The following is a 19,708-nucleotide window of genomic DNA, read 5'->3' as shown; positions in this document are numbered from 1 at the left end:
AGACAAAATCTTTAACAAACCCCAGAGAAAAAAAAGATCAAGGGGAGTTATATCTGGTGATTATGTTGGTCCTTTTCGGCCAATCTAGCGACCTCGATTTTTTTTTAGCTGCGACGAGCAACTCTATGAGAGGACCGCGTTGTTGTTGTTGTTGTTGGGGTGCCTTTTTAAATAGCGAATGCACATACACTCGGACGTGCATTGGTATGAGGTAAGAACATCGCAGACTAAAATCGCGATTTTTTTTGAAGAAACCAGAATAAATTTAGCAACAAAGACAACATGAATGTTTTCATATCATTCTCGTTTCACAGAACTTGACACAAATTAGGTGTAATTATTGAATAGGGCATGCGCATACACTCGGACGTGCATTGGTATGAGGTAAGAACATCACGGACTAAAATCGCGATTTTTTTTGAAGAAACCAGAATAAATTTAGCAACAAAGACAACATGAATGTTTTCATATCATTCTCGTTTCACAGAACTTGACACAAATTAGGTGTAATTATTGAATAGGGCATGCGCATACACTCGGACGTGCATTGGTATGAGGTAAGAACATCACGGACTAAAATCGCGATTTTTTTTGAAGAAACCAGAATAAATTTAGCAACAAAGACAACATGAATGTTTTCATATCATTCTCGTTTCACAGAACTTGACACAAATTAGGTGTAATTATTGAATAGCGCATGCGCATACACTCGGACTTCCCCTACCGACCAAGCCCGTTTCAAATTATCCCTCTGCCACCCAGAATTAACATTAATAAATAACATTCACGTCCATACATTATATGTAATCAGTTGATGAAGCATGGTGCATCGCAAAACAAAGGACAAGACCAGAACTGAAAGACAAAAAGACGCTAGTGCATGCGTATAATTTAATGACTGGTTGAATTTGGTAGCGCATATTGCAACGGATATCCTCATGATTCTACACGTCGCAGCTGGTGACCACACTGTGGTCATTTTTCTCTTGTTTCATTCAGGATGGCTTGAACGACTAAGACAATGAGGGGAAGCACCGTCCTGTTGAAAAATGATCTCGGGTTGCAGGTCTTCAATCTGTGGTAATGTGAATCCTTCCAACATGTTCATGTAAATTGTTGAGGTCACTGTGTCCTCTGCAAAGAAAGACGGATCAACCAAGCGGTCATGGAGAAGGCCACACCACACATTGACCTTTGGACTGTCGCATATGTGTTCAATGACCACGTGGGGGTTTTCAGAACCACAGATCATCACATTGTGCCGGTTTACTTTCCCCTATACTTCCCCTATACCTCCCCTATACATATAACCTTTTCAGGAAATCTTCGCCATCCGCTATGCGACTGAGCATTTCCAAGGCAAACGCCTTGTGTTTGGGCCCATCATTTGGTTTGAGCTCCTGCAGAATCTGCATGTTATAGACGCAAAGCTTCAGTATTTTATGCAAAACCCTGTGTACAGTGGTGGTTGGTAGTCCCAGTTCTCTGGATTCACCTGGGATTGATTTTCTGGGACTTTGTTGAAATGACACACACTCGTTCAATTTCTGCAGCAATTGTGCTTGGTCGACCGGAACTTTCTGTTTCTGGCAACTTCCAATCTCCTTAAACCTCTTGCACCATGATCTAATACCAGTTCACGATGGCAGATTTCTTCCATACCTTGTACAAAAATTACGCTGAACTTGCATGTCAGATCTCGTCTCGATGAACTATTCGACACACTGATATTTCTCCTGTGGAGTCACCATTCTCTTTAAAATTAAACCATCAGACCTAAAAATAAAGAAACCTTTATAAGCTTCTGTATCATATAAAACAAAGGGTATTGTTGTATATTTTGTAGAAATAAATATATTAACAACCAAAGTTGTCCAGGTCTTTCTGGAACACCCTGTATACATTTTGGAGTAACTTGTACATTTAATCTAAATATCCAACAAATAACTACGAAACAAAACGCAAAACCATAGTATTTTGTACTTAAACCACTCACCCTCCACCCCCACCAATCAAAAATAATTTTTTTCCAATTTTTTCCTTGAGAGTTTGCTCCAGTATCCATCGTGTCCATACCTCCCGCATCTTCCTCTCCCCTTCATTCGTACCCGCATCCCTTGTTTTTCAGTCTCCGTCTATTTTCTCCCTCGGCCTAGCTATTGCTGTTTCCCCCTTCTATTTCTACTGTTCCTTTTGTTCTGTTGCATCCTGATCCATTCTGTGATCTGGCTCTTCCACGAGCCTTGAATGTGCATACAAAAACAAACAAACAAAAACAAGACCGAAAGTCTAACAGCGGCGTAGCCGGGCTTGTTTTGATACTTCAGTTGAAGAGGATAGTATGACCTGGGTGGAGATACCAGTTAGCAAATAATGTAAATATTAAATTATTTTGAAGTACTCTAAGCTGTCTGTCACCACGGAAGTGACGAGATTGCATTGAGACAATGGTTTATACTATATGTTGGTGAGTTAGTCAACGCTATCAAAGTGACCTCACACCATCCCGACACACACAGGTGTGTGTTACGGAATGAGGTGTTTTACGGCAGCTGGAGTGCAAATCCTGCCACCAACCTCCTTGAGAGAGGACCCAGTGAGTTGGTACTTATTTTGCCAACCTCGGAAGGATGACAGGCTGAATCAACACCACCTGGTGTTAATTCAACAGCTGACCTGGATTACAAACTCAGGACCCAAGGATCCCAAGCCCTCCACCCTAACCGCTGTAAACACAGGAACCAAACATCCCGTAATCAAAGTTTTAATTATATATGATCTGGGGGGCGTGCACACCCCTACCAGACTCCCATCATATATCATCACCCTGTTGTCATAATTTCAGTTCCCCCAATCATCAAGTGTGATAATTTGCCCCAACCAGGTATATGACGTAATATATGAACGTTCCCCAAAGTGTGGTGAAAGAAACATAACTGGCAAAGCCAAATGGCATTACATTCGACCTTTCAGAAGCGTAATTGTCGCTATAAAACTCTCCCAATATGTTGGATAAATATGTGAGAGACAAACATACATACGGAGAGACAAACGCTGTAAACACAGGAACCAAACATCTACAACATAAAAAATCGTTTGTTTAATCATGAATAGTATAGTCCAGTTCCAAAAGCCTCTTTGCGAGTTTGAAGAAGAGGAAGAAGCGCTAATGCATGGTTTGTTCAACAACAGTTTGAACGGAAACATTTATTATTCTACGACAGTAGAAACCATTTAGAAGGACACGGAACGAGCATACAGAATTATATATACAGTAATGATATTTTCCGAAGCAATAGAAAAATATATAAAACGAAACAGAAAGAACCCACAAACAACAACAACCACAGCCACAATAACAATCAAGTGTCATACAACAACAACAACAACAACAACAACAACAACAACAACATGCATTTGAAGGCCATTTTCCCTGCTAGAGTGGGGGTTAGCCTTGCGGTCCCCATGACAATCTTCTCCATTTTGCCCTATTTTCTGCATCTCTCCTTGTTAACCCCCTTGCCCGCATTTCTTCTTCCACCATCTTTAGCCAAGTCTTTCTCGGTCTTCCCCATCCTCTACTTCCTTCTCCATTCATTTCCATCACTCTTCTCAACCAGTCACTTTCATCCTTCCTCAACACATGACCAAACCATCTCAACCTGTTCCTCTTCACAGCATCAATCACAGGCTCTATTCCCATCATATTTCGCAATTCATCATTTGTCTTCCTCTCTCTCAACGATACTCCGCACATCCACCGAACCATTCGCATTTCCACCCTTTACAGCCTTCGTTGCTGCTCTACGTTCATTACCCATGTCTCGCTCCCATAAATCATAACACTTCTCACACATGCAGCATACACCTTTCCCTTCAGCTTCAACGACACTCCCCTCCTCATCAGCACGCCACTCAATTCCCGAAACTTCTTCCATGCACATCTCACTCGAGCAACCGTTGCTGAGTCTGATCCACCTTCTCCATTCAGCATGTCTCCTAGGTAGCAAAATGTTTTCACACCTTCCAGCTTCACGCGTCTCCAAGATCCAACTCAACATTTCCTCCATCTGCAGCTGCCTCTGCACACACCTTACATTTGAATGTAGTTGCCACACTGGTTAATGACTCTCTCAGACCACGACATTTTTGATGAACCCACTCAGCGCACATTGTACATTGAATGGAGTTCACTCCGACACCCTTCCTGCACACAGTACACAGCCACTTCCCAGTTCTTTCCACCTCTCCACATGCTTTACCACTTGTCATCACCTTCGTCTTTCCGATAATCACCTTCAGACCTTTTGTCTCCATACATTCCTTCCACTTGTTCATCTTTTCCTTCAGTCCATTCATACTCTCCCCATTCAACACCAGATCATCTGCATACAACAACTCCCACGGTAAACCCTCCTTTACGTTCTGAGCCAGCACCTTCATCACAGCTACAAATAGTACTGGACTTAGTACCGACCCCTGATGCACTCCCACCTTCACCTCAAACTCACCACTGTTCCCGTCCTTCGTCCTTACAGCTGTGCGCGCTCTTTTGTACATTGCCATCACTACTCTGATCAACCATTCCTCCACTCCTAACTTCCTGAATGCCCATATCACTACTTCGCCTGGAACCCTATCGAATGCTTTCTCCAGATCAACAAACCCAAGAAACAACTTCTTCCTCTTCTCCGTGTACTTTTCCTGTAACTGCCTTACAATAAAAAGCGCGTCTGTCGCTCCTCTTCCTGGCATAAATCCAAACTGCATTTCATCAATCTTCACTTTCTTCCTTATCCTCCTCTCCAAAACCCTTTCCAATACCTTCATTCCATGCTCCAATAACTTTATTGCTCGATACGAGCCACAATCCAGAGGGGCACCTTTCCCCTTGTATAGAGGGACGGGGGTACTCAGTTTCCAATCCGCTGGAATGCCGCCTTCTTTCACCACCAGATTACAGATCTCTGTCATTCTCTTCACACCCCAACTTCCTGCTGCCTTCAACATATCTCCCACAACTCCCGTCGGCCCTCCTGCTTTTCTACTCTTCATTGTTTTTATGGCTTCCTCAACTTCCTTCTCGGTTATCTTCTCTGCCAGTCCTAAAACTGGGTTACTCTCTATGTTGCCATCCCATTCATTCTCTGCATTCAACAGCATTTCCATATATCTCTTCCATCTTCCTTTAATTCCATCTGGGTCCACAACGATTTGTCCCACTTCATCCTTCAAGCAACTCACCCCCATCACATCACACCTCTCTTTCGCTATCTACTTTGCAATCCTGAATACCGCTCTCTGACCCTCTTCCGAATCCAAGCGTTCTCCGACCATTTTCCTACATGCCTCCTGCGCCTTTGCTACCTCTTTCTTTGCAGCCTTCTTGGCTGCCTTTCACTTTCATGTTCTGCTTTTTCTGCCCCCGTACCCTTCGCCTTCTGCCACTCCTTGAACTTCTTCCTCTTCTCGTCAATCCTCTTTCCAACTTCATTATCCCACTACCACGTTTCCGAGTGTCTCGGTGGTCCTTTTGTCCATCCACATACCTCACCAACGGCTCCCAACAGACTAGCTTTCATTGACATCCAACCACTTTCAAGCTCAACCACATCACCCTCTACCCTACTCAGCCTCTCTTTTAATGCCTCCCTTACTGTCACCTCTTTCAACCTCCACACCTTCATTCATCCGCCGAGCTCTCCTCACACCTTTCACCCTCATGTCACAGACAACCAAATGGTGCTGTGAAACAGCCTCCTCCCCCGGGATCACCTTTGTGTCCCGGAGGTGCCCCCTATCTCGCCTAAGCACCATCAGGTAGTCAACGGTTGTCGTCGACCCACCTGATGTGTATGTAACAAGCTTATTATCCTCTTTCTGGAATTGAGTATTACAAATCAACAAATCAGCTCCATCAGCAAACTCCAAAAATCCTTTCACCTTCTCCATTTCTCACACCATATCCGTAACCCCCATGAACTCCCTCAAAACCGTCCTTACTCCTTCCCACATGTCCATTTAGGTCTCCTTCTACCACAACACCTTCCTCATCTTTCACATTTTCCATCAGCTTCTCTATCGCACACCAGAACTTGTCCTTCTCTTCATCGCTCCGACCAACCTGCGGAGCATATCCCGAGATGACGTTCACCAAGAGCTTTCCAATCATCATTTTCACCATCATCAACCTTTCACTGACTCTAGTTACACTCACCACACTGTCTACAAACTCCTCAGAAAACAGGACACCAACTCCATTCACGCCCTCCGGGCACCCTTGCCACACAAACTTGTATTTCTGTCCCTGCCTACCTTTCACCATTCTCACACCACTTCCCTTCCATCTCGTCTCTTGCACACAACATATGTCCACTCTTCTTCTGACCAATACTTCCACCACTTCTCCTGATCTCCCTGTCATTGTCCCTACATTCCATCTCCCAAACCTCAGAAACCGATCTCCACTTCTATTCGGGCATCAGACGTTTCGTCGTCATAAATGGAGTGATTTTCCACCCTTGCTTCGATCGGGTTCCCCACGGGGTACTTCGGGCTGTACCCTGCCCATATGTAGTTGTAATTGTCATGGTTCTCTTTTTGAGGCAATGTTTTTATGGCCGGATGCCCTTCCTGACGCCAACCCTTTTAGTCGCCTCTGATGACACGCAGGGATACGGTGTACCTATTCTAAACCGGGGTACACACCGGGAGTGTTATAAAATATCCTTATTTTCACGTGTTGTACTTCATGTGTTTCACCTGTTTGTTTGTGTTTCACACTGAATGAAAAACGTTGCGGTAGAGGATGCAGATTGTGATACATGACAGGTGCAACGATATGTCTGGCCTGAACGGCATAGTAATCAAAATGGCGGCTTTGTGGAGTCAGCCGTCGTCAGTCATATCAGTATGACATGACAACACATCACCCCTGTCATGTGACCAGATCATCAGCTCTGATTGGTGTACGTTTAAGGGGGCATACATACATATATACATACATACGGACAGACAAACACTGTTCTCGTCGGCTTTGCCCTATGGGCTACACTGTCAAAAAAACATTAAGACAACATATTATAACTAGCGGGGTCACCCGTGGGATTCCCACGGGTGACCCCGCAAGTTTGCATTGACGTTCGTCGATGGACTCGTTCGCCCGTCTCATTCGTTTTCTTGCTGCATCCTGTTCAAGTCTGCGTTCTTCATCGATCGTCTCATTCATTTTGGAAATAGAAGTTTCCACGCAGCGCATGAATTGTCACGATCCTCAAGAGGAATTTGTCTCGTAATCATCAAATGATAAATGGCAAGTAAATTATATTGTGGAAAATTAAAGATTTCAAATAAACCTATTTAAAGTGCATTCGCACATAACTAATTTTAAAAAACGAAGAAATATCTCTCGGTAATTTCCTGAAACATATTTAACTTCCGGCTAATAATGTTGAATTAAATAAAAACGAAGAAATATATGTCGGCATCATTGTTGACGTTTTTGTGACGACTGTCATCAAACGAAAAAGTAATATATCTTAACGGAAAAGCAAAAGCGAATTTTTAATATATATCGACACGTTGCCGTCGGTGTCATGTTGGGCGGTGTATGATACACCATGACGCGATTTTTAAAAATATATCTCTGCATTTTCCCGCGTGTGTGGAATGTTCTCAATTATTGCTGACACCGAGTCCAAAACCATCGATAAAAATGAAATCATATGGTGAGTTAGATTGGAGATAAAGGCGTGAGAGAGACTCAATGGCCTTGAAGTTGAAGTTACAGGCGTTTGAGAATTCATTTCGTTCTATAAACGGCAACTTTCATTGGATTTCCTTCCCGTTTTTTTTCAACCGAGTCGAAAACTATGTTAGCGACTGTGAAAAATGAAATGATATATCGAATTTTTAATATGTATCGACACGTTGCCGTCGGTGTCATGTTAGGCGGTGTATGATACACCATGACGCGATTTTAAAAAATATATCTGCATTTTCCCGCGTGTGTGGAATGTTCTCAATTATTGCTGACACCGACTCTAAAACCATCGATAAAAATGAAATCATATGGTGAGTTAGATTGGAGATAAAGGCGTGAGAGAGACTCAATGGCCTTGAAGTTACAGGCATTTGAGAATTCATTTCGTTCTATAAACGGCAACTTTCATCGGATTTTCTTCTCGTTTTTTTTCAACCGAGTCTAAAACTATGTTAGCGACTGTGAAAAATGAAATGATATATCGAATTTAAAATAGATATCGACACATTGCCGTCGGTGTCATGTTGGGCGGTGTATGATACACCATGACGCGATTTTAAAAAATATATCTCTGCATTTTCCCGCGTGTGTGGAATGTTTGTGGAAAATTAAAGATTTCAAATAAACCTATTTAAAGTGTATGCGCACATAACTAATAAAAAAAACGAAGAAATATCTCTCGGTAATTTCCTGAAACATATTTTACTTCCGGCTAATATGTTGAATGAAATAAAAACGAAGAAATATATGTCGGCATCATTGTTGACGTTTTTGTGACGACTATCATCAAACGAAATAGTAATATATCATAACGGAAAAGCAAAAGCGAATTTTTAATATATATCGACACATTGCCGGCGGTGTCATGTTGGGCGGTGTATGATACACCATGACGCGATTTTAAAAAATATATCTGCATTTTCCCGCGTGTGTGGATTGTTCTCAATTATTGCTGACACCGAGTCTAAAAGTAAAACCATCGATAAAAATGAAATCATATGGTGAGTTAGATTGGAGATAAAGGCGTGAGAGAGACTCAATGGCCTTGAAGTTACAGGCCTTTGAGAATTCATTTCGTTCTATAAACGGCAACTTTCATCGGATTTTCTTCCCGTTTTTTTTCAACCGAGTCTAAAACTATGTTAGCGACTGTGAAAAATGAAATGATTTATCGAATTTGATTTGAAATAAAACTGGGGGAGAGCAAGACACCACGGGCCTACAAAACAGGACTCAAAGCTATGCGAGTTAATAAAATGGTGGATATTTGTTTATAGCCACTCCCAGAATGGGTGGAGCTATGGGTGGAGCTACTCTGCAAACCGAGTAAGCCACACCCCGGACAGACACCCAACAGATAGACAGACAGACAGACAGAATCATCTACGGCTATTATAATATAGATTTCACATTTTCGATTATCCTGTGTGTGGTGCACTTTGTGATGTTTCTGCTACAATATATATGCACAGTGCTTACCAGAAAAAATCGGCATTCAATGTGGATTGAAAGCAGGGAATTTGCTTGTATCCCTCAGCAAAAAAGTCTTTTTGTGATATTTCCCAATGGATGCGAGTGAGTTGACGCAATATGTCTGGTCTCGATTCAGACTTAAAATCTTTCATAAACGTGTCACACACTTTCTGAATGAAATATGAACCATTCTTTCGATGCCGGTGGGATACAAATCCTGCATCACATGGAGACAAATAAAACAAAAACTTGTGAGAATCAGTGCAAACCAAACAATAAGAAGATAATTGGTGTGTGGAAACAAGTATATTGATAGCGAACTTAAATGCAAACTTATATGACAGAGCAAAGTTAAATGAGCAAACAGAGAAAACTTAAATGAGCAAACAGAGAAAACTTAAATGAGCAAACAGAGAAAACTTCAATGAGCAAACAGAGAAAACTTCAATGAGCAAACAGAGAAAACTTAAATGAGCAAACAGAGAAAACTTAAATGAGCAAACAGAGAAAACTTAAATGAGCAAACAGAGAAAACTTCAATGAGCAAACAGAGAAACCTTAAATGAGCAAACAGAGAAAACTTAAATGATCAAACAGAGAAACCTTCAATGAGCAAACAGAGAAACCTTAAATGAGCAAACAGAGAAAACTTAAATGGCAAACAGAGAAAACTTAAATGATCAAACAGAGAAAACTTCAATGAGCAAACAGAGAAAACTTAAATGGCAAACAGAGAAAACTTAAATGGCAAACAGAGAAAACTTAAATGATCAAACAGAGAAACCTTAAATGAGAAAACAGAGAAAACTTAAATGGCAAACAGAGAAAACTTAAATGAGCAAACAGAGAAACCTTAAATGAGCAAACAGAGCAAACTTAAATGAGCAAACAGAGAAAACTTAAATGAGCAAACAGAGAAACCTTAAATGAGCAAACAGAGCAAACTTAAATGAGCAAACAGAGAAACCTTAAATGAGCAAACAGAGCAAACTTAAATGAGCAAACAGAGAAACCTTAAATGAGCAAACAGAGAAAACTTAAATGAGCAAACAGAGAAACCTTAAATGAGCAAACAGAGAAAACTTAAATGATCAAACAGAGAAAACTTAAATGAGCAAACAGAGAAAACTTAAATGAGCAAACAGAGAAACCTTAAATGAGCAAACAGAGAAAACTTAAATGAGCAAACAGAGAAACCTTAAATGAGCAAACAGAGAAAACTTAAATGAGCAAACAGAGCAAACTTAAATGAGCAAACAGAGAAAACTTAAATGAGCAAACAGAGAAAACTTAAATGAGCAAACAGAGAAAACTTAAATGAGCAAACAGAGAAACCTTAAATGAGCAAACAGAGAAAACTTAAATGATCAAACAGAGAAAACTTCAATGAGCAAACAGAGAAACCTTAAATGAGCAAACAGAGAAAACTTAAATGAGCAAACAGAGAAACCTTAAATGAGCAAACAGAGCAAACTTAAATGAGCAAACAGAGAAAACTTCAATGAGCAAACAGAGAAAACTTCAATGAGCAAACAGAGAAAACTTAAATGAGCAAACAGAGAAAACTTCAATGAGCAAACAGAGAAAACTTAAATGAGCAAACAGAGCAAACTTAAATGAGCAAACAGAGCAAACTTAAATGAGCAAACAGAGAAAACTTAAATGAGCAAACAGAGAAAACTTAAATGAGCAAACAGAGAAACCTTAAATGAGCAAACAGAGCAAACTTAAATGAGCAAACAGAGCAAACTTAAATGAGCAAACAGAGAAAACTTAAATGAGCAAACAGAGAAAACTTAAATGAGCAAACAGAGAAACCTTAAATGAGCAAACAGAGCAAACTTAAATGAGCAAACAGAGAAAACTTAAATGAGCAAACAGAGAAAACTTAAATGAGCAAACAGAGAAACCTTAAATGAGCAAACAGAGCAAACTTAAATGAGCAAACAGAGAAACCTTAAATGAGCAAACAGAGCAAACTTAAATGAGCAAACAGAGAAACCTTAAATGAGCAAACAGAGAAAACTTAAATGAGCAAACAGAGCAAACTTAAATGAGCAAACAGAGAAAACTTAAATGAGCAAACAGAGAAAACTTAAATGAGCAAACAGAGAAAACTTAAATGAGCAAACAGAGAAACCTTAAATGAGCAAACAGAGAAAACTTAAATGATCAAACAGAGAAAACTTCAATGAGCAAACAGAGAAACCTTAAATGAGCAAACAGAGAAAACTTAAATGAGCAAACAGAGAAACCTTAAATGAGCAAACAGAGCAAACTTAAATGAGCAAACAGAGAAAACTTCAATGAGCAAACAGAGAAAACTTCAATGAGCAAACAGAGAAAACTTAAATGAGCAAACAGAGAAAACTTCAATGAGCAAACAGAGAAAACTTAAATGAGCAAACAGAGCAAACTTAAATGAGCAAACAGAGCAAACTTAAATGAGCAAACAGAGAAAACTTAAATGAGCAAACAGAGAAAACTTAAATGAGCAAACAGAGAAAACTTAAATGAGCAAACAGAGAAACCTTAAATGAGCAAACAGAGAAACCTTAAATGAGCAAACAGAGAAAACTTCAATGAGCAAACAGAGAAAACTTAAATGAGCAAACAGAGCAAACTTAAATGAGCAAACAGAGCAAACTTAAATGAGCAAACAGAGAAAACTTAAATAAGCAAACAGAGAAAACTTAAATGAGCAAACAGAGAAAACTTAAATGAGCAAACAGAGCAAACTTAAATGAGCAAACAGAGAAAACTTAAATAAGCAAACAGAGAAAACTTCAATGAGCAAACAGAGAAAACTTAAATGAGCAAACAGAGAAAACTTCAATGAGCAAACAGAGCAAACTTAAATGAGCAAACAGAGAAAACTTCAATGAGCAAACAGAGCAAACTTAAATGAGCAAACAGAGCAAACTTAAATGAGCAAACAGAGCAAACTTAAATGAGCAAACAGAGAAAACTTAAATGAGCAAACAGAGCAAACTTTAATGAGCAAACAGAGAAAACTTAAATGAGCAAACAGAGCAAACTTAAATGAGCAAACAGAGCAAACTTAAATGAGCAAACAGAGCAAACTTAAATGAGCAAACAGAGAAAACTTAAATGAGCAAACAGAGCAAACTTAAATGAGCAAACAGAGAAAACTTCAATTAGCAAACAGAGAAAACTTAAATCAGCAAACAGAGCAAACTTAAATGAGCAAACAGAGAAAATTAAATGAGCAAACAAAGCAAACTTAAATGAGCAAACAGAGCAAACTTAAATGAGCAAACAGAGAAAACTTAAATGAGCAAACAGAGCAAACTTAAATGAGCAGAGAAAACTTAAATGAGCAAACAGAGCAAACTTAAATGAGCAAACAGAGCAAACTTAAATGAGCAAACAGAGCAAACTTAAATGAGCAAACAGAGAAAACTTAAATGAGCAAACAGAGCAAACTTAAATGAGCAGAGAAAACTTAAATGAGCAAACAGAGCAAACTTAAATGAGCAAACAGAGAAAACTTAAATGAGCAAACAGAGAAAACTTAAATGAGCAAACAGAGAAAACTTAAATGAGCAAACAGAGAAACCTTAAATGAACAAACAGAGAAAACTTAAATGAGCAAACAGAGAAAACTTAAATGAGCAAACAGAGAAAACTTAAATGAGCAAACAGAGGAAAATTAAATGAGCAAACAGAGCAAACTTAAATGAGCAAACAGAGCAAACTTAAATGAGCAAACAGAGAAAACTTAAATGAGCAAACAGAGCAAACTTAAATGAGCAGAGAAAACTTAAATGAGCAAACAGAGCAAACTTAAATGAGCAAACAGAGAAAACTTAAATGAGCAAACAGAGAAAACTTAAATGAGCAAACAGAGAAAACTTAAATGAGCAAACAGAGAAACCTTAAATGAACAAACAGAGAAAACTTAAATGAGCAAACAGAGAAAACTTAAATGAGCAAACAGAGAAAACTTAAATGAGCAAACAGAGGAAAATTAAATGAGCAAACAGAGCAAACTTAAATGAGCAAACAGAGAAAACCTAAATGAGCAAACAGAGCAAACTTAAATGAGCAAACAGAGAAAACTTAAATGAGCAAACAGAGAAAACTTAAATGAGCAAACAGAGAAAACTTAAATGAGCAAACAGAGAAAACTTAAATGAGCAAACAGAGGAAAATTAAATGAGCAAACAGAGAAAACTTAAATGAGCAAACAGAGAAAACTTAAATGAGCAAACAGAGAAAATTAAATGAGCAAACAGAGCAAACTTAAATGGAATAATATGACTGTTCAGTTTTGATCACCTTATTATAACAAGGAATTATCAATTAATCAAGAAATTAACAAGGAGCTATCATTATAAATTATTAGGAATACATCAATTATATCAACCTCGGAGTTAAAGCCTGTTTCGGTCCATCCGTTCACGGGTCTCAGTGTTAACCACCATGAACACGATAATAATATTACTCACAATTATTTTATTTTATTATAACTGAATGTAAAAGTAATGCATGTTTTTATATTAATGAGTGATACACAACTCGTGATGCAAACATTAAGTATGGTATTCATAAACTTTCCAGGGTAGAAAGATGAGTATAGTATCAACCTCATGGATAAATTATGAAGGTGAAAAATAAACCATCATTGAGGAATAGCACAGGGGATACTACATTTGGTGTAATTATTGTACAATTCTGCTGCTCAGATAAAAAAAGAGAATATTGAAGTTCAAATGAGGTGCAATATGTGAGGATTACCTTTAGGTGGAAAACCATGGCAGTACAGGAAGTCTGCTTCGACTGGAATTTTTTTTGGGGTAGGTTCTTGTGCTACGGCTCCTCCTGCTATAATGTCAACTGGTTCCTTTTCCTGCCAAAGCAAAAGTTATGTTTTACGTCCTTTAGAGGAGGATGCAACAACAGAATAGCTTTATAACACCACCATACACTTTCCTTATTGACGAATAATCCTCTAGTATTTTTAAATAATCAGAATCCACAAGCAGTCACAACGAGTGCCTTAATCAGCTTCCATTCGATGACTACCGATGCCATTACGTATTCATTTTATAATAATAAGAACATCAAATCATTGTCAGAAACAATCAGGAATCTTTTCACAACCGAAAACAATGATGTCAACAAAATCAAAGAACTAGCAAATTTGATGATTTCTCGATAAATCTGTTTTAAACAGAAAGACTGGGACTCTGTTGTGTCTTTTTTCAATGTCAGAAGGACGGAATAGAGAAGCATCTCTCTTGGTGAGCCAGTCTAGGTGCAAGGGGCAGTACAGGAAGCCCCCCCTCTACCCCCTCTACTACCCCCTCACCCCTCCCCTCCAAGACTCCCCCTCGCCCCTCCCCTCCTAGACTCCTCCCTCACCCATCCCCTCCAAATCTCCCCCATATCCCATCCCTTTCAAATCCCTCCCCTTGTCCCTTCCCTCCCAAACTCCCCCCTCACCCCTCCCCTTCAAATCTCCCCACCCTCATTTCTTCTAAATTTCCCCCCTCTCACTCCCCCTCCTCAAAGCGTCCTCCCCGCTTCTTCCCCCTTCCAACTCTCACCTCCATCTCCCCCAACCTTCTGCCTCGCTCTTCCCCCTCCTCAAATAACACCTCATTGTTCCTCACCCAATCACCATCAAACCTTTTGTCCACCCCATCCTTCCCTTTCTCCAAACTATTCTGAAATCTCTGACACACCTTCAACAACTCTCCCTACCTCTTCCACCTCTTCCACATCTTACCCTACCCCTCCTCCCCGCTGTTCTGTATCCGATGCTCCCCCTTCCCTTCCTCTTCATTAACGGTATGGACCTCAAACATCCGGGGCCTTCGTTCAAACTTAACTGATCTCTCCATACAGGTTGCTTCTGAAAATCCAGACTTGATCTGCTTAACAGAAACTTTCCTCCTTCAAGATGTCTCTGATTCCTTAATATCTCTTCCTGGTTACTCCCTCCTCCGGTATGATAGACCTGAGCCTCGTCCTGGATGTGGGGTCGCTATCTTTATCAAAAACTCTCTTCCTCACTCGCCCTGCACTGCACTCTCTCCACCTCACCCCCAGAAATACCTCTGGCTATGGCTTCCCCTTCGCTCCCACCTCTTGTTCACATGTGTGTTGTACCGTCCGGCGTCCACCAAACAGTGATGACTCCATCTACATCTCGCTGTCTGATAATATGGACCAACTTCTATCTACTCATCCCAACTCTCTCTTCCTCATATGTGGTGATTTCAATTGTCACCATGCCAGTTGGCTGGGTGTGGGTACCTCTCTCACCAGCCATGGCTCCTCAGCAAAGGACTTCTGCGACTCACTGGGACTGACACAATCTGTCAATTTCCTGACCCGGATCTCAGTCAACGGAACATCTTCTCTTCTGGACTTGGTTATGACTAACTTCCCTGAAAATGTCTGCTGCTCTTCTTCTGCTCCAATCGGATCATCTGATCATGTCCTTGTTAAAGTGGACATCTCTCTGACCATTCTCAGGGAGCCTGCTCAGCGTCGACGAGTCTGGCATTTCATTCAGGCCAACTGGCACGGTCTTCAAGCAGCCATCAATCATCTGGACTGGTCTCCCATCTCTACCACCTCTGACATCAACTCATCCTGGGAATTCTTCCAAAGTAAATTGCTCTCCCTCATGCACAGATTTATCCCATCTCGTCTTCAGTTGTCATACCCTTCCTCCCGTCCATGGTACACGGAATCTTGTGGTGAGGCTGTTGCCCAGAAACAACTTGCCTTCGTCTCCTGGAAAGCAAATCCAAAGGAAGGAAATCTCATTTCCTTTCACAAAGCCTGAAACAAGTGTGTGTCCACCCTCAGGAGAGCCAGGAAACAACATCTCTCCGTTCTCAAGACCGAACTCTCTTATCTGTCTCCCTCTTCCAAATCCTGGTGGCGTCTGGTCAAATCTGTTTCTGGTGTTTGTTCCCCCTCCATCCCCTCCCTTACCTCAAACGGCTACACAGCTGACTCCGCACGTGAAAAAGCTGAATGCCTCAACTCTGTGTTTGCCTCTAAATCTTGTGTCCCAAACCCATCCCTCTCTTTACCCACCATACCCAGTCGTACCCAGCTGCTCCTGGACTCTGTGTCCTTTCCTCCTGACAAGGTGCAAAAGTTTCTGTCAACCCTCGACTCTGATTCTGCAACTGGACCTGACGGCATCAGCCCACGGGTCCTAAAATCCTGTTCTTCCACTCTATCACTCCCTCTCTCTGTTCTCTTCACCCTCTCTTTTGCTCAAGGTCAACTGCCATCTGCTTGGAAATCAGCCAACATCACCGCTTTGCACAGAAAAGGTGCAAAAACAGATCCTAGCAACTACAGACCAATCAGCCTTCTCCCAATTATCAGCAAAGTCATGGAATCCATCATTGCTTTGGATATGAAATCTTTCCTCTTCTCCAATGGCTTGATCTCTGATCATCAATTTGGTTTCAGACCAGGTCACTCTACTCTGGACATGCTGCTTCTGCTGTCTCAACAATGGATGGAGTTCCTCAATGCCAAACAGGAAATTAGAGCTGTCTCCGTCGACATATCACGTGCCTTCGATACGGTCTGGCACCCCGCTCTGCTCACCAAACTCTCCTCCTTTGGTATCCATGGAAATCTCCACGCATGGCTGGTGGACTTCCTCTCTAGTCGTAGTCAACGTGTGTCCCTGAATGGGTTTCTCTCATCTCCTCTTCCTGTTCAGGCTGGAGTTCCCCAAGACAGTGTTCTGGGCCCTGTGCTTTTTCTGGTCTTCATCAATAGTCTCTCTGACTCTCTTGAAAATCCTCTCTATCTCTTTGCTGATGACTCCGCTCTCTGCCGCTCCATTCCTCATCCCTCAGATCGGCAGTTTGCAGCCTCCTCACTCTCTGCAGACCTGGACAAAATCACAGACTGGGCAAACAAGTGGAACATGTCTTTCAATCCTGACAAATCTCACACTCTTACGATGTCTCTCCGAAAAGACCGACTGGACAACCCTCCCATCTACTTTCTGAATAATCCTCTCCAATAAGTTCTGTCACTCAAGCTTTTGGGTCTCACTATCTGCCATGATCTTTCCTGGGAAAACCACCTTTCCATGCTGGCCTCCAAAGCCAGTCGCTGACTGGGCATCCTCCGTCGTGCGAAGTCCTTCCTTGGCACACCTGAGCTCCTCACCACATACAAGGCTTTCATCCGCAGCTCAATGGAGTACTGCTCTCCCCTCTGGGCTGGTGCTCCTGCCTCACACCTAGCTCGTCTTCACGCTGTTGAAACCAAAGCGTTCAGAATCATTGGAATCTCCCGCGATGACGCTATCTCCGAGGGCCTTTCACTTAATCACCGCAGGCAGGTTGGTGGTCTTTCCGTCTTCTACCGACTCCTCTCCGGCCTTGCTCCCCCAGCTCTCTCTGGGCTCTGTCCCCCAAATATTCCTGCAGGTCGCACAAGATCTGCGTGCAACCCTCTTATGGTTAAACTGCCAAAATCAAGACTCTCTGCTCACCTTCACTCCTTCATTCCTCTTTTCTCCCGCCTCTGGAACAAACTCCCTCACTCTCTTCAATCCCACTCCTCCCTCCAGGTCTTTAAAACGGCTGTTCACCACCATCTCTTATCTTCCCCAATCCAAAACCTTGATCTTTTCTACCCCCGCTAATTTCACCCCAAATCCACTTTTTTTAGGTGACTTTTGACTTCTTTCCTGGAGGTCCTTGGTGTCCTTGCGTTTTATACCTATCCTGCCTCCCCCCAGGGCCTCTCCCTCCAAAAACATCTCCCGATGTCCCTGCTCTCAAATGTTGTGTTTGTGTGCTTCCTCCCTTTCTCTCCCCATCTTGTCGACCGCTCCGCTTTTTATATACTTTGTTTGCTTGTTTGTTTGATTTGTTTGTTTGATAAATGTTAGCTCTTTCACGAGCCTCGACTCTGTATACAAAAAAAGAAAAAAAAAGAAAAGAGAAACAAAGTCAGAGTTCCTGCACCATAATCCAAAAAAAGATTCCATGATTTTTCCATGACCAAATACCAAGTTCCAATACCATTTTTCCAGGAGTAATGTACACACATGTATCACAAAACTGTTTCAATTTCATGCCTGTAATGTACCACTTATTCAAAAACTTTCATAATCCCACATTTATGAAACTGCAAAATACCTTTGGTGTTGCACTCTAAATGTATGTGGTATGTTCAATACTGGTTTATTTATTTTGACTTTTGAGTTGTTTTTTTTCTCAATAACTTGCAAAGTTACTCGTTTAATTTATATTCCTTTATTTTATTTTTTATTTTTATTTATTTATTTTTATATATTTAATTTATTTTTCTTTCATATTACACCTCTCTTAGCATTGGATTTGGCTACATATATTAAGTCACTACAGTGTTGTGTGTTTTCCAGCTTCTGCTTTCTCATCTGCTTCAGATATTAGTACTTTGATATTCTGCTCAACCTGGCACTTCCTTTTCTTTGAGCTTTCCCAATCATACTAAAATGCGCAATTTGGTGTCAGTCTCTGACAATTTTTGACCGTGAAACATTCCGTCGTTATTTATCCAATCTCAACCAAACTTGACAGGAGGACTAAGGGTCACACACTGAAGGTTGTAGCAAATTCACTTGTCCCCCTCCCCATGGGGATTTCCTCCACCAAGGGAGTTTTCCCCACCAAATCCATTGAGCGGTTTGGGAGATATGGAAGTGTAACGTTTTTCCAAGATGGTGTCCGTACCACGTGACATATGACGTCATAATTATGAATAAGAAAATTCTGCAGGTGAAGGCGCTCCTATAGTAAAATTTCATGTCAATCGGACCAACAGTTGCCGAGAAAATGAATTTTAAATTGGTTTAAGTGCTTTGGAGTGGTTTAATGGAGTGGTTTCAGAGATATAGAAGTGCCAAGTTTTTCCAAGATGGCGCCTGTACCACGTGACCTATGACGTCATAATAATCATTTGCATATTCTACATGAGGAGACCCTCCTATGGTGAAAATTTCATGTCAATCGGACCAACGGTTGCCGAGAAAATGAATATTTAAAATGCAGACACGGCACCCATGCGCACTAAATGCTTAACCCCGCTTTTCGCTTCGCGAGCGCAGGGTCATAATGTGGATCTCCTGTGACAAAGCTGAGTGTCTAGGACTCTTACTTTTGCATCACACAAAGATTGGTGGTATTTCTGTCTTCTACCACCTATTTTTTGGTCTTGCACCCTCTGCCCTCTTTTGTCTCTGTCTATCCCAGGTTTCTCTTTCTCTGTCCAACCTAACCCCTCCCCCCTTTTCGTTTGTTAGTTGTCAGTTGGTTTGTTCGTTTCCTGTTTCAACGCTGCTTCCCCCTTCCTCTTCTTGTTCTGATTCATTCAGCCTGTGTGCAGCCTTTGTGCAGCACTCCCGTGTCCTTCTCCTCCCCTTTATCTCGCTCTCACTTCTCTGTCTCTGGTGTATGCTCCCCTTCC

At 41.2% G+C, this 19,708-nt stretch overlaps 1 protein-coding gene across 2 annotated transcripts in view; it reads right to left on the bottom strand.

Moving 5' to 3' along the window:
- LOC137433175 (uncharacterized) overlaps nt 1-19,708 on the bottom strand; it is a 130,454-nt gene that overhangs the window by 47,824 nt on the left and 62,922 nt on the right. For both annotated transcript variants that reach the window (XM_078783686.1, XM_078783687.1), the window contains exons 18-19: nt 13,997-14,108; nt 9,242-9,452 (exon numbers count right to left, since the gene is read on the bottom strand). In XM_078783686.1, coding sequence (XP_078639812.1) covers nt 9,242-9,452; nt 13,997-14,108 — 323 coding nt within the window. The remainder of the gene's footprint in view (nt 1-9,241; nt 9,453-13,996; nt 14,109-19,708) is intronic.

This window comes from Myxine glutinosa, chromosome 8, assembly GCF_964187855.1.
Source record: "Myxine glutinosa chromosome 8, kmMyxGlut1.1, whole genome shotgun sequence".
NCBI classification, from domain to species: Eukaryota; Metazoa; Chordata; class Myxini; order Myxiniformes; family Myxinidae; genus Myxine; species Myxine glutinosa.
The sequence above is the reverse complement of the archived record's forward strand: the minus strand, read 5'-3'. Positions and strand labels throughout refer to the sequence as shown.